The sequence below is a fragment of the Schistosoma haematobium genome, chromosome ZW (genome assembly GCF_000699445.3).
Source record: "Schistosoma haematobium chromosome ZW, whole genome shotgun sequence".
Taxonomy (NCBI): Eukaryota; Metazoa; Platyhelminthes; class Trematoda; order Strigeidida; family Schistosomatidae; genus Schistosoma; species Schistosoma haematobium.
This window is the reverse complement of record NC_067195.1, coordinates 40509651-40524699: the sequence shown is the minus strand read 5'-3', so window position 1 is coordinate 40524699 and position 15049 is coordinate 40509651. Positions and strand designations below refer to the sequence as shown.

At 38.6% G+C, this 15049-nt stretch overlaps 1 protein-coding gene across 3 annotated transcripts; it reads left to right on the top strand.

Annotated features, from left to right (window-relative positions):
* Positions 1-266: 266 nt before the first annotated feature.
* Positions 267-14794, top strand: VTA1_1 (Vacuolar protein sorting-associated protein vta1; the record flags this gene model as incomplete). Of its 3 annotated transcripts, XM_051211376.1 has the most annotated exons (7): positions 267-302; positions 2476-2590; positions 2629-2851; positions 2885-2960; positions 3009-3126; positions 3172-9174; positions 14415-14794. In XM_051211376.1, the coding sequence occupies exons 2-6, from the start codon at positions 2491-2493 to the stop codon at positions 3210-3212; spliced, it is 558 nt and encodes a 185-aa protein (XP_051071431.1). In that variant the 5' UTR covers positions 267-302; positions 2476-2490. The 3 variants fall into 3 exon arrangements, with proteins under 3 accessions (XP_051071431.1, XP_035588805.1, XP_051071432.1); XM_035733141.2 differs by lacking the exon at positions 14415-14794 and having other exon boundaries at positions 2451-2590; positions 6037-6296; XM_051211377.1 differs by lacking the exon at positions 14415-14794 and having other exon boundaries at positions 2629-3126; positions 6037-6510.
* Positions 14795-15049: the final 255 nt, after the last annotated feature.

The following is a 15049-nucleotide window of genomic DNA, read 5'->3' as shown; positions in this document are numbered from 1 at the left end:
TGTGTCGAGAATTGGAAGAAGTGAGAAGGATGAATAGCAAATGGAAAGAATTTCCCAGGACAGAGGTGGATGGAGAATGCTGATGGGCGGCCTATGCTACTCCACGAAAGGTAACAGGCATTCGTAACAAATAACAGTGAAAACAAATAAAACACTATCAGTTGAATGGCCAGGCCACAGCCCATTAGGCATTATCAAAGACCTTTTATCTTACTAGAACAACAAGAATTGGTCCAAAATCTTATCAGCTTAATCAAGTCTGTTTGGGATATTGGTCATTGAAAAGCGCGCCTCTGTGTCAGGTGCGTTGTGTGTTTTTTCCTCAAAGTATTTGCCATAAAGATCTGCGATGTTTAGAGATGTTTATAGATTTTAAATGCTTATCTATTCTTGTTGCTTGTCACCACGCCGATTTTCTTCGGTTCATAATAAGATATATTAGTCACACGTATTCGTGTAGGAAGGGATAGTAACTTTCGTCTGGTTGTCATAGAAAACTCATTCATTGATGTTTCTTCCCTTTTTAAGGATCTCCATTTCTCATACCCTACCACCATTAAAGATATGAAAACGCGATTATTTTCAAATGGATGGGTTTCCTATGACATCACGATCATCTGTACGCATTGTTATGGTTCTTAGTCCATATATAAGTTGATATGGGAAGTTGCATCTCGTATTGATACTCGGAAGCTGGGCAAAAGTTTATATTTTAGGCTTTAGGTCAGACCTTGCAAGGTATAACGATGCCACGTGGTCACGGAGACTTATCTAGTACCACCACTTACGTAGGTGATGCAACATATGATTCACGAATTATAATTTAGTATCACAAACATTCAGTATACGGATTGCATTCAGGCAGATACTAGATCTTGTTTTTGCTGGAAAGTCAGAAAGCATTGCCACTGGAGTATTATTTAATACTCCAGCTTATTTCCAGGTGTGTTTACTGGGTACATAACATATCTCCTAGTACTTTGCGTGGTAGTTGTATTGAATCCCTTGCGCAATAAGAAAATGTTCTAAATCGCTAGATGAGATTACAGGTAAGGGGTCGTGAGCATCCGGTGAGAAACCACGACACAATAAATTCATATTATCCTGTATCTATGTTTGTTCTGGCTTTGTTTAAGAGTTTAGTCTCTAAAAAGTCGTGCGAATTATTTTCTAAGTGTTTCTGTAACGGAGAACGTTGCTACCCTTGACTTATACCACTTAATGTGGTCATTCCAAATGACATCATAAAATCTGAGTCAACTTACGACATTTAAGTAAAGATTCTTCAGTAATTTTACGTACTTTATGGTAGCCCTGTAACGCCCGGGCAGTATCCCAGACCTCACACAAATCAAATGAGTTGTGTGGCCCATATATATTAGGTGCCCCCTTGTACCAATGTTTATGTGGTTAAATAAATAACGGCAAATTCTGCCGTAAGTTTTCCCAACGAAACCAAATGTCACTTCACTCAATATAGCATTGATTTATTGATTTATTTGAACACATAAATATTGGTACAAGAATGCGCCAAATATATATGCGCCACACAAAACAATGAGAATTTAAGGGGAAGGAGAAAAAAAGAGATTGATGTAGAGTGGTGTAATAATAACGATGGTAAAAATGGCGGAACAGACAGGTACAATCAGAAGAGATCTTTCAGTTAAGGAAGACACAACCACTTTTTATGAAGAAAGTAAAAGGTTACAGCAGGATCGCCAATGGCTTCTATTCTGAGCCATATCTGATAACGTCTCTAGCCACTGTGTCACACCATCTCTCAGACCCCAGCCAGGGAGTCGTGAAGGACCAACAGAAGCCAGTCCTTTGCAGCTTTCTTTCATCCCACGACTCCATGTCATATACTGACCACCTCTCCGCTTTTTCCAACCAGTCCCAGAGTCGGCAAATAATGCACGACGTGGAATTCTCTGGAACGACATTCGTAGAACATGTCCAAGCCACCGAAGTCGGTGTTTCAAGATGGTGACACCGATTGCATTACCGTCTCTGTGCCCGAACACACGATGCCGAACCTCTGCATTACTAACATGGTGTTGCCACTAGATGTCAGCAATCCTTCGGAGACAACGATGATCGAACACAAAGAGTCGTCTAACGTCCTCGAGAGGGAGGGCGAGCCCACCCCACTCTCGGCCATACCAGGGCATTTGGGGGCAATTGCCTTCATGTTACCCTTGAGTTCATTCTCCCTTTGTGTTCATTTAGGTTATTCAGTTCTCTGAAATCAAAAACTAGTATTATTTCCAATTCTTAGTTCGCTTCATATCGTATTGAAATAATATCTCTGGGTTTTTTAAAGATCTTATTACTTTATTCTGTCATTACTTTTACCTCGGGAATAGATGCGGGTTAGTTTCATCCCCAGTGTTGTCTAAATAACATTTCTCTGATATATAAAACCCTAATTTTTTCCGATTACACAGTCACAATCCTCCCTTGCATTACCAGTTCCAGCTGTAAATAATGAATTTTTCAAATGTACCGAAAGAACTCTCCCATCTGAACGTGTTCTTAAGATGTGCTTCGGATCACTCGGCGAAAGACCCCACTATCACATACTACTGTAAGTTTTTCAATTAGTCTCAACATATGATTCCTCAGGTCTCCTGCATGCATTTCAAAAAGGTTTAAGTATGATTCAAAAATCACCCCCTATCAAGGCATTTTTGACAACTCTCATGGATAAGTTAGAAGAATTAAAGAGGAGTAATTCAAACTGTGAAGAAATTGCGAATGAAACTGTTGGGATTCCTTATGTTGAACAGTATGCCCTCAAGTTGTTTGATGCTGCTTACCAGAGGGATATAAACTCCGACTTCGGACCGTACGTATGATATGATCTTTTAACAGGCTTAAGTGCTACTGTAAAACTATTTCTTTCAGCTGCTACACTCTTAGACGTTGTTTCTGGAGTTGGAGAAGTAGGTGATGATGTGAGCTATCATTTACTCATCCGGTGATATACTTTTTTCTAATGATAGATCGAAAAGACCAGGAAGTATGCCAAATGGAAGGCCGTTTACATCAGCAAATGCTTGAAATCTGGCGAAGTTCCAGTAGGTGGTCCTATTGCTAACACCGAAGCTGCCTACACCCCAAGTACGTTATTCTTTTGTATGTATAATAATTGAATTGTTTGCTTAGGACTTTGTTGCATATCAGTAGATTTTCTTGATTGCTTGTAAGGGAACCTTATTTGACACTCATTTACTTTTTGTGTCTAAACCGTAGTAGTTTCATTTTTGTAACGGAACTCATGCTCTTTAGTTGGTCCAGATACAAAAGCGCTACTCTTTAACCTATTTCAATAACATTATATGTGACGTGTACTAGTTGTGATTACAGCTTTTCAGTTTTCTAACTCAAACAAACTGGTTTTTACTAAAGAATTCGTTTTCTCTGCCTGTTGAACAATTTTTATATGTGACATTCTGATGGCATTCACTAGCTTTCTTGAGTATACATAAGAATAAATAATTTGTACTAGTAGTTTGTGTGTCTAGTTTCATATATTTAAATAACTGCGTATTAAAATTCATACCCATTTGAATTATGCACGTGCATAAATATTCAAAGGTAATTTCCATCACTAATTGACGTATTTTAGAGAAATTCTCGAAACCTGGGAGCACTAAACAGTGGATTTCTTTCGGTTTAAAACTATTCAGCAATATGTTACCGTAATCCTACTCTGAATCTGTCCCTTAACCATGAGGCTTTACAGCAAAATGGGGAACCATAATTCATTGGTTTATATTTTCATGTTCAATCAATTTGTACAGTAGCTCAATCCTCATCTAATGTCATCAGGGAGTCTCTGTTTTTTCATAGTTCAGTTGACCTCATAGATCGCAGTCCCACATCACGACGTCTGAGAATTCATCTCGAAGCTACTTGCCAATCAACACAAAGTTATGGTTTAGTGGACTAACATCAGTTCATGATAAGTTCCCTTCTTCACAAATCCTCTTGACGATACTTTCTTTATAATTCACATTGATGTGTAACATAAATACACCTCAAGTTTACTTAAACTGATTCAGTCATGTTCGATTTATGGTATTTTAGTTTGAATATTTTTTCACTGATCATGTAGACTTTAAAATTCATCAACTTATGCTTTACGTACGTACGAAGTTCTACGTTGTTACTGACTGACTGACTATGCTTTAAGCAAAGTTAAATAATGCTGTTATCAATATATTTAACGAACAATAGGGTTGTATGTAATTGTTTCACTGCTTTGTAAATAATATTATTATCTTATTAAGTAAAATATGGATATCAATTTTTGAAGACTTCAACGTTTATATTTGTGCGATAACGTATGGAAAGTTGATTACCATATTCACTCTGATGATTCTACTTATCCGATTCATATACTTTCTCTATATCTATTCGACTTTTAAAACATTCCTCTGGAAATAGCTTTTTGCCTCACTGATCTTGGAAGGTTGGTGTCGCATACGGAATTGCTATTAAGTCGGAACCCCTAAATATATTAAGTAAATATTTTCTTAGTAAAATGTTTTCTTAACATCTTAGTTCTCGTTTCTCACCTATTAAATGTTACTTGATGGCTCAGATTTGTTCTATACTTACACCTAGTTCGAATATAAGAACTCATTATCTTCTTCGCTAAGCATATCACTAATGACATATTTTTTGTATTGGGACAGGAGTATAACCTCCTGCAATATGCTTTGTCCTAACGGACATAAGAAGGTTATAAGAGAGTAAAACATTACCCTCACGTGACGAGGCCAACTAGTGACAAGTATTAATTTTAAGTAGTGAGATTATATTGGTTATACTACATACATAACGAATGTAGGATAAAGTGATTTATTAGTATGTAGATATGTTTGCTTTCTGTAACCATTACTTTCTAATTTGCTTGTGTCTTTACAATTACTTACGTCTGGTACCTTTCGTGGAGTAGCATAGGCCGCCCATCAGCATTCTCCATCCACCTCTGTCCTGGGAAATTCTTTCCATTTGCTATTCATCCTTCTCACTTCTTCCAATTCTCGACACAGTGTGTTCCTTTGTCTTCCTCTTTTCTGTTTCCCTTCAGGATTCCGAGTTGGCGCTTGCCTTGTGATGCAGTTTGATAATTTCCTCAATGTATGCCCTATCCACTTCCATCGTCTTTTTCTAATTTATTAGTCAGATAATTACTGATTTTATTTAATGTTAATATTGCCAGAAGGCTGATTACCCTTATTTAAACTAGTCTAGACTACAATCTTGAAATAACCGCCCTGTCTTACTTCACTTTTTTTATTATCAGGGTGTTCATTTCTTATTCGTCTGCCGTACTGTTAAGACGATAATGCAAGCCATTTGGAACTAATTAACTTGTCATTCGATTAAGTTCTTAGACTGGGATTATTGAACATTTATATATAGCCAATAAGAGAATTCATAACGGTACATACAAGAAGAAAGTTCTGAATATTTAATTAATTTTTTTATTGTTTGGTTATTTAGTAAAATTGTTAAAGATTGTTGTTGTAGTGACAAAATGTTTTAAGGTTTAGATAGACTTTTTACATGTGTGAAGCATTTATGTCGGAAAGTTGTGATGATCGATGTAATCTCTAAGGGGCTTGTCAACCATAATCTTTTGGATATGAAGATAACATTACCCTGTTCTCAGAAAACGTCAACAAAATAATAATAATAATAGTGTTTCCAACTTGTACATATTGATCAGTAATTAACCTTCAGGATATCAGTGCAATTTCTAATACAATAAATGCTTACATTTTTGAAAGTGTTTAGTGCAATGTGATATGATTGAAGGTAGGATTAGAAGTAAACATACTACTCGTTAGTTTGGATATATTGGCGTATAGCTAGAATTGTAAATAATTATGGAATTGTGTTTGTTTTTATTCGGAAAATTAGGTGGTGATTTAACCTTTCACAAAATTCTACTTAGGCAGTACGACAGATAGTTTTATAACATTTAAGTTTTCATTTGAAATAATTTTACTTGTGTAGATATTTCTGGACTAACAAATACAAACAATCTCTGCAACAATGAAACAAATCAACAACCTCATGAAGTCCCCACCACTTGCATACCTAAACAACCACCTAGTCCTGATCCATCTGCATCTGATAATAATATTACAACAAGAAATTGGTTGAATGTAGAAAAAGATATCAAATGTGCATTGAGTGCATCAAATTATCAGGATAGAGAAACAACCGTGAAATACTTGAAGCAAGCGTTAAAATCACTTGGAGTTGATATCTAAATCTTAAAACGGTGTTTTAACTTTTAATTTACAGTGCAAAGATGTATTTTATAGTGATTGGAACATTGTCCCTTTTATGTGATAGTTTTTGAGAATTTATTACTGATATTTCAACAAAGTAAGCTACAATTATTATGATGATAAGAAAAACACGTATCGTTCTGATTTTATTTACGTCCAATTTTTAAAATGAAAATACATCGATTAGTTGAGGCATTTTATTTCTTGAGACTGTCACATTGGTTCAGGGGATTTAACTTCATTACTTTTCTATATGCTTAAGAGTAGTGAACTTTTTTGGTATCGGATAAAAAACCCAGTAAATAATTTGTTGAACAAATTCTGTATCTATCTGGTTCTTTATAATAGCTAGAGCTCCGGATTTAGTGTTTCTTATTATCTTTGAACTACTGCTTTATGGATTAAGTTGTAAGTGAAACTGGTAAAAAATATTGTGCGTATTTTACAGGCAATCTGTAGAAAATTATTTTTACCTGGTTTGTGATCAAGCCTCTTTCTAAGGTAGAAAGTTTTCTACATTCATTCAAACAATATACATATGACAGAATTGTATCAGATGTTCTGTTATTATCATCTCAGTAAAGCAACAAACCTTTTTCACTGTTGGTTATGTAAGTGGCCCTATAGGTAATACTCCAATAACGACAAAACATTTGAATGTAATCGGTTGCTAGTGTTATACTGTTCAGGTGGATCATAACTTGTTTTATCAGCGAGTAGTCCCTGGTAACATTAATGGCTATATATTTTCGAGATACGCATGTAGATTCTGTGATTTTTTCTTAATTATTGAGAAAACAAAATAATTTAGTTAACCTAAAGCCAAAAGCTTACTAAGTATCTAGGGTCTTAATTTGCGGATCACTGGTCAATAGTAACATGTTTCCGAAGGTCTAAGTTAATATCATGATAAACTGTCAAAGAAACTGGAAGGTGATTTTAAATATTAACTTAATAACATCCAGCTAAATGTGGTGAAATAAAACAAAAATGTACAGCGTGAACAACTATAGCTATTTTCACTAATCTACGTAGCAGCATATATTTGGTGTGGAAATGGTGGTGAGGATGCTTTACGTGTGATACTGATGGTCGATAAACAGACAAACCTGTTCACAAAGATAATATTATTTTGAATTATTCCTCTGCAATATTGACATGTTTCTGACTTTGGTGACGATCTGTCAAATATAATACAAAAAGTTATTGCCCACTCAGTTATATTCATTCCGTTTGTAATAATTTCTCAAATATAACACGAGAATAAAAATACTTTATATTTAGCATGACATACTACAACGCGCCTGATAACTAAAATTATCCTGCCACCAAACTAGATACTTGGTCGATAGGCTGCATACAGACTGGATCGTGTTATACCAGATACACGATCAATTATAGAGAATCAGAGTATAGTCCAAACGATGTTCAACACAAACAGTGTATACTCGGTGAGCCCAACTTTATGTTGACTCAAATGTTGGGAGTAATTTCCGTATTTGATGAAATTTCAAGATGGTTGTTAAGTCACTGACAGCAAGATTCCCTAATTATATCGCATTAAAAGTAGAGATAAGTTTTTTATTATACAAATGGTGGAGTTAGTTGCGTTTTTGTAGTACTACTTTAGAAACTTTCCTAGCTATCTCTGTCATTCCTATATAAATCCCATTCCGCACCATGTTTTAGCATCTTTAAGCCTATTATTATCAGACTACTTATTTTTAAAAGATTTCTGCTGTGCTAAAGTCGTCTGTCTTCGAGATTCAGGACAATGCTTCTCATCAACAAGCATCTTGAGGGTTACTGGATCATGTGATGAATACCATTCAGAAGAAATATGGACCTATCCACAACGCACTATTGGGCTTCAGCAACCTCATAAACTTCGAAATTTTGCATTTATCAGATGTAGGCTTCAAGTTGTAGCGGTATAAAAGTTCTGTTAGCTGACAGCTCAGGAATAAATTCGCGGTACGACCCCTTATATTAAGTCAAATAGTTGTTGTCGATTAGATCTTATCATCATGCAATTTACACTTAGACTCTGAGTGTTGGGAAAGCATCACTGTAGCAAATACTTTTGGTAACAACTAACACTTATAAGTTGTTAAAGTTCTACTCACAAATATGTGGACGGTCATTGTTCAAGTACTTACTGCATTCCACTTTTACTTCGGTATGAAAAGTTGCTACTGTTATTTCATGGTGTGAACGCTAGAATTTATCATATAGATTTCTTGTACCATTAGGGAACTTCCAAGGGTAATTTACTGGTCGTCAACTCATCGTTATGAGTCTTACAAATATAAGGTTTATCAGTGTGTTCATGATTCCTTATGTTTAATGTTATTCTACAAAATTCCATCAAGCCACTTAAAATACAGAATTTATTTGGGAAAAGGGTCGTCAATAATTAGATAAACACTATTGTGGTCTTTCCCAAAAAACTATACGTTAATTGGCTCAAATGTATTCGTTGTATGTTTACATATAATAGTGGAAACAAGTCAAAATCTTTGTGGGTCTTCCGGTCAAATGAAACTCCTATGTGCTATACATTTAAACATTGTCTGTTTTCTCGAATATTGAGTGCATATACAAATTCTGTCAATAATGCTGCTACATAAATGCTTACTTGTAGATAATATCTATCAGACTTTGTAATGCTGTTCCTCCAGTTGTTTTTTTCTTAACCACTTTCCATATGATTGGTTGCAACCTCTCACAAACGTGGCGTTCCTCGTCTCCACTTCTATCATTGTTGGGCGCATAGTACTGGGTAGCATTCATTACAATCTTCTCCTTTGTTCTGAAAAGTACTTGGATGACTCTGGATCCATGAGATTCTCATCCTGTAAGTGATTTTCATGCTTCTTTGGATAGTGATTTCTCAACTCCTTGTGTGTGCAAGATATTTCCTTCCGCATCATGACCTGAGTACAACAGCACCTCTATAGAAGCTAATATTTTCTGTCCAGACTGATTGGAATGAGTTTTGTTTATTCTGAAAATCGCCAAGTTGTCTCTTCTCGTTTCCATTGCTTTTTGACTACCAAAGAATTTCGACTTTCACCATGAGGAGTAATAGTTCTTCTAAATGAAGATCCTTTGATTATCAGGGCAGAATTTAAATGAATTTTTGATCAGGGTTGTTTTCTACGTGATGAGATTGCTGACCTCATATCCAGCCTTCCTCTTTCGTTCAGGCTTTGAACCGACAGTATCCGTAGGCAGGCTGTAGGAAAGCAAATATTGTACTGTTTAATCATTTGGACAGATGTTAAATAGATAGAAGTTTTGTACTAACAAACTTTCCTGTATTAAGAAGCTTATACACTACTCAATTCGACCGAGGTTTAGAAGGACTATGTCTTTTAGTCCAGGATTTGAGGTTGTAGCGGTAAATAAATCCCCAAAATGAATAGCACTGTAAGTTTTCGACATTGGATGCTGACCATATGTTTTAGTGGACTCATCTAGCTGAAGGCGCTCGGTCAGGCATCCGCACCAGATCACGTGTGGTAACGCCGTGCTCAACATCAACCGCAATCGCTAGCCAGATTAGATCAGAGAATTCCGATATATTGGTCATCGCCAAATATACTCTTCCGATCTCCTCGACTCTGTCTTTTGATTTCTCTGGGTGGGAACGAAATATATTAGAAGGTGTTACTGGTAGAAGCGTTGTCAAACACTGAATACCTGTGACATCATCATTGGTGAACCCGACGTGATCTGGTACACCTTATTGCAACTGTCTGTTCCTTTTTGGGATTTTTATATATCATTGCCTTATTTTTTATTTTAAACATTGTGATTTTTTTCGTGTTTTTTCTTGGATATATATATATTTTTTCCCCTCGTTCATTATCGTACTTCATACTTCATCATGACTGAACAGACACCTAAAGTACTCAAGCTTAAGACTTTGTCCCCGCCTTCGTTTCAAATGATGCCTTTCTGGCCCGACAACATCGAAGCCTGGTTTTGCTACGCAGAAGCCGACTTCTCCGAGCACGGCGTGATCGACACACGTGCACAATTCCTCGCAGTAGTCAAGGCACTACCGCGCGAATTCAACAGGTACGTAACACCTAGTATGTTTACTAGTGATGTTTCCGATCCTTACGAAATCTTAAAACGCTCGATTCTTAAACGAGGAGACCTAACCGATCGACAAAGGTTAGATCAACTCTTCAACAATATCGACCTGCAACACGGTTCTGCGACGGACATGTTGCAACGGATGAGAGAGGTAATAGGCCCAAGAACTTTCGACGAAGGTCTATTCAAACAACTCTTCTTGTCAAAACTTCCCCAACAGGTGCAAGCAGTTCTGGTCTCGTTCCAGAACAACGCCTTAGACGAGCTAGCTGTATCTGCCGACCGCATTCTAGAAATTACGAAACCTACTACCGAGGTATTTTCAGTCAAAGAAAAGCCTCACACGACTCAGAATGATATAACCGACTTATGTCACACACTCACGCGTTATCTTAGTCTTCGTACCGACCGTAAGAGATCGCGCACACCACGTAGAAGCATTTCTCGTAAGCGATCTGTCTCTAGACCACGAGAGACAGATAACCCCGACTGGTGCTGGTATCATAACCAGTATGGAAAGTTTTCCAGAAATTGCAGAAAACCCTGCAATTTTCCCAACACGAAACCGACTGATTCGAAAAGCAATTCGGGAAACTTCCAAGCCGGCACGCGTTAACGGCGACCGTAGCCGGCGAACAAAGCCGTCTGTTATTCGTCACAGATGTGACAACGAGAGTTCGCTACCTCGTCGACACTGGCGCAGAAGTTAGCGTTCTCCCAGCAAATCCTAACGACCGACTTCACGAATCGACCCTAAACTTACAGGCGGCAAACGGAAAACCGATCACTACGTATGGCAAAAGGTGCGTTTACCTTAACGTGGGTTTACACAAACCCATTCACTGGATCTTCGTTGTTGCTGATGTTTCTATGCCAATCATTGGTATGGATCTTCTACAACACCATAATCTGATCATCGATACGCGCAAACGGAGGCTAGTAGACGGAAACACTAATTTGTCCGTTTGCGTAACTTCTTTTACTGGTTGCAGAGTATCCCCAGTCACAGTTAAACATATGATAGACCCACTCTATCAGCCACTTCTCGATAAGTATCCTGGGATACAACAAACGCAACCGAGATTACCGTGTGTAACCAGCAACGTTACACATCACATCACGACTACAGGACCACCTGTATTTTCTAAAGCACGACGACTAGCTCCTGAAAAGCTAAGGTTAGCGAAAAACGAATTCGACCATATGATAGACTTAGGAATCATACGACCGTCAAGTAGCCCATATGCATCTCCGTTGCACATGGTCCCTAAAGAGGACAGCAACGATTGGCGTCCAACTGGTGACTATTGGCGATTGAACGCGAAAACCATTCCCGATCGTTACCCGTTGCCTCACATTCACGATTTGACAGCTACCTTGAAAGGTACAACTGTCCTTTCGAAAATCGACTTGGTTAAAGTGTATAACCAAATCCCTATGGCCACTGATGACATACCGAAAACAGCTATCATAACTCCTTCCGGACTCTATGAATTTTTGCGAATGCCTTTCGGTCTAAGGAATGCTGCTCAAACATTCCAAAGATTCATAGACGACGTTTTTCGAGGTCTCAACTTCGTACACGCGTATGTTGATGACTGTCTAATCGCAAGTCCGGACAGAGAAACACATCTCAAGCATCTGGATCTTGTTTTCGAACGATTACAAAAACATGGCATTACTGTAAACGTTCAGAAATGCCAATTTGGAACCGACTCATTAGACTTTCTGGGACACACTATCGATGCTCAATGTATCCGACCCCTTAGAACCAAAGTGGCGGCCATTCTGGATTACCCAGAACCGACCACCGTTAAGCAATTACGCACGTTTAACAGCCTCGTAAGTTTCTATAGACGTTTCATACCGAAATGCGCATTACTCATGAAACCTCTTACCGACCAACTTCGTGGAAATGCGAAATCCATCAATTTGGACGACACCGCACGAAAAGCATTCTCCACAGTTAAGGAACTGATCGCTAAAGCAACAATGCTCGCACATCAGGACACCAAAGCACCCATTAGTATCGCAGTAGACGCATCGGACTCGGCAATCGGAGGCGTCTTACAACAATGGGTTAACAACTCCTGGTAACCCTTGGCATTTTTCTCTAGAAGGTTGCTAGACACCGAATCGAGGTACAGCACATTCGGTAGGGAACTCCTAGCTATGTATTGTGCTGTACGGCATTTTCAACACTACATCGAAGGCCGTGAATTCACTCTTTTCACGGATCATAAACCGCTTACTTTCTCGTTAAGCTCTCCTTCTGACAAGTACTCTCCCCGTGAGTCTCGACAACTGGACTACATTTCGCAGTTTACTTCGGATATTCAACACATCTCTGGAGCAAACAATGTAGTTGCAGACGCCTTATCTCGCATAACTTCCTCGAACAGTTTCCAAGGAATCGATCTTCTTAAACTCGCCGAGCTTCAAAAAGAAGACAGTGATCTTCAGCACGAGTTATCGTCCACAACACTTAAACTACGCATCAAACAGATGAGGACAGGTAAAGAAACCTTACTTTGTGACACATCTACAGGTAGGGATCGCCCAATCGTGCCGAAACATTATCGACGCAATGTCTTCAACACATTGCACAAACTTTCTCATCCAGGTGTCCGTGCAACCATCAAGCTTATAGCAGAACGGTTTTGCTGGCCTGGAATGAATAAAGACGTGAGGGAGTGGGCACGCTCCTGTGTAAGCTGCCAAAAATCTAAGGTTATCAGACACAATAAATGTCCCTTAGGCTCGTTTAAAACTCCCGATGCCCGTTTCGACCATGTCCATTTGGATTTGGTAGGACCTTTACCAGATTCAAATGGATACTCTTATCTCTTAACCTGCGTGGACCGTTTCACTCGATGGCCAGAAGCAGTACCTATTAAGGACATCACTGCTGAAACAGTGGCCCGCACCTTCGTCGAACGATGGGTAGCAAACTTCGGTTGCCCTTCAACCATCACCACAGACCGCGGACGTCAGTTTGAATCTGAACTTTTCCGTCGTCTGACCACACTTAGGAATCACTCGCTTCCGAACGACCGCCTACCATCCACAAGCAAACGGGTTGGTAGAACGTTTTCACCGACAACTAAAAGCTTCACTATCAGCTGCAAACGTTTCACAGTGGACCGACGCTCTTCCACTTGTCTTACTAGGTATCCGCAATGCAGTGAAAGCTGACATTGGATACACTGCGTCTCAACTCGTTTATGGAACGACACTTCGACTTGCAGGAGAATTCGTGGATCCTTCATCCTCTTCAATGAACATGGATCTAACCTCCTACACGAACAGGCTTACAAACGCAATGCGTTCAGTTAATCCTGCTTCCACTCGACCTCAATCAACTGATGTTTTCGTTCAACCTGGCTTACGATATAGTACACACGTTTTCGTTCGTCGAGACTCGCATCGACGACCATTCGAATCAGCATACGAAGGACCCTTCAAAGTTCTTCAACGTGAATCTAAGTGCTATATAGTCGATAAGAACGGAACAAACGATAGCATCAGCATCGATCGCTTAAAAGCAGCGTATTTAGAAGGAAATCCTATTCGACTTTCCTTCGGTACAATCGCACAACACGACTCCTACACTCATAATTCCTCAACCGACAACCAACACTAGCGATGATACTCCGAATGTATCTGAAAATATACCTAAAACGACGCGTTCTGGAAGAAGAGTAAGATTTCCAGAACATTTAAATGACTACTGCACGTAAGGCACTACTCGACATTTTATATTATCCCGATCTTTCTTTTTAACGATATATAACTTTTTTTAAAAAGACAATTTTATTATGCCTATATATTTATATTTTTATTAAAAAAACAAAACAAAACATAAAAAACATTTTTTTAACGCTATTACGTGTGCTTGAGTGTATTTTCCATTTTTTCGCCGACATTGTGTTTTTACGCACATACGAGTGTATTTCGACATGCACTTACACTTTCTTTTTTCTTTTCCAGGACGACTGGAAAAGAACGATGCAGTTTACGAGGAGTCGAAATTTCCGTTGTAACTATGTTGTACCTCGGTCCCATATAGTAAGGAAAGACGACCAGACGCTGCTACACTTAGTTAGCTATCAGAAGAGTGTTTACCAACGACAAACTCGTTGGGTTTACACTTCTGGCTGGCCACGTCTTAGGGTCGTCACTGCCCTACAAGGGGGGAGTGATCTGTAGCGGTAAATAAATCCCCAAAATAAATAGCACTGTAAGTTTTCGACATTGGATGCTGACCATATGTTTTAGTGGACTCATCTAGCTGAAGGCGCTCGGTCAGGCATCCGCACCAGATCACGTGTGGTAACGCCGTGCTCAACATCAACCGCAATCGCTAGCCAGATTAGATCAGAGAATTCCGATATATTGGTCATCGCCAAATATACTCTTCCGATCTCCTCGACTCTGTCTTTTGATTTCTCTGGGTGGGAACGAAATATATTAGAAGGTGTTACTGGTAGAAGCGTTGTCAAACACTGAATACCTGTGATATCATCAAGGTTATCAAAATTTGGTTTGAGTAGGCGAGAGAATAAAAAACTAGTGACTTGACCAGTCAGAATTCACGACATCATAAGTTCACAACCTCCATAACA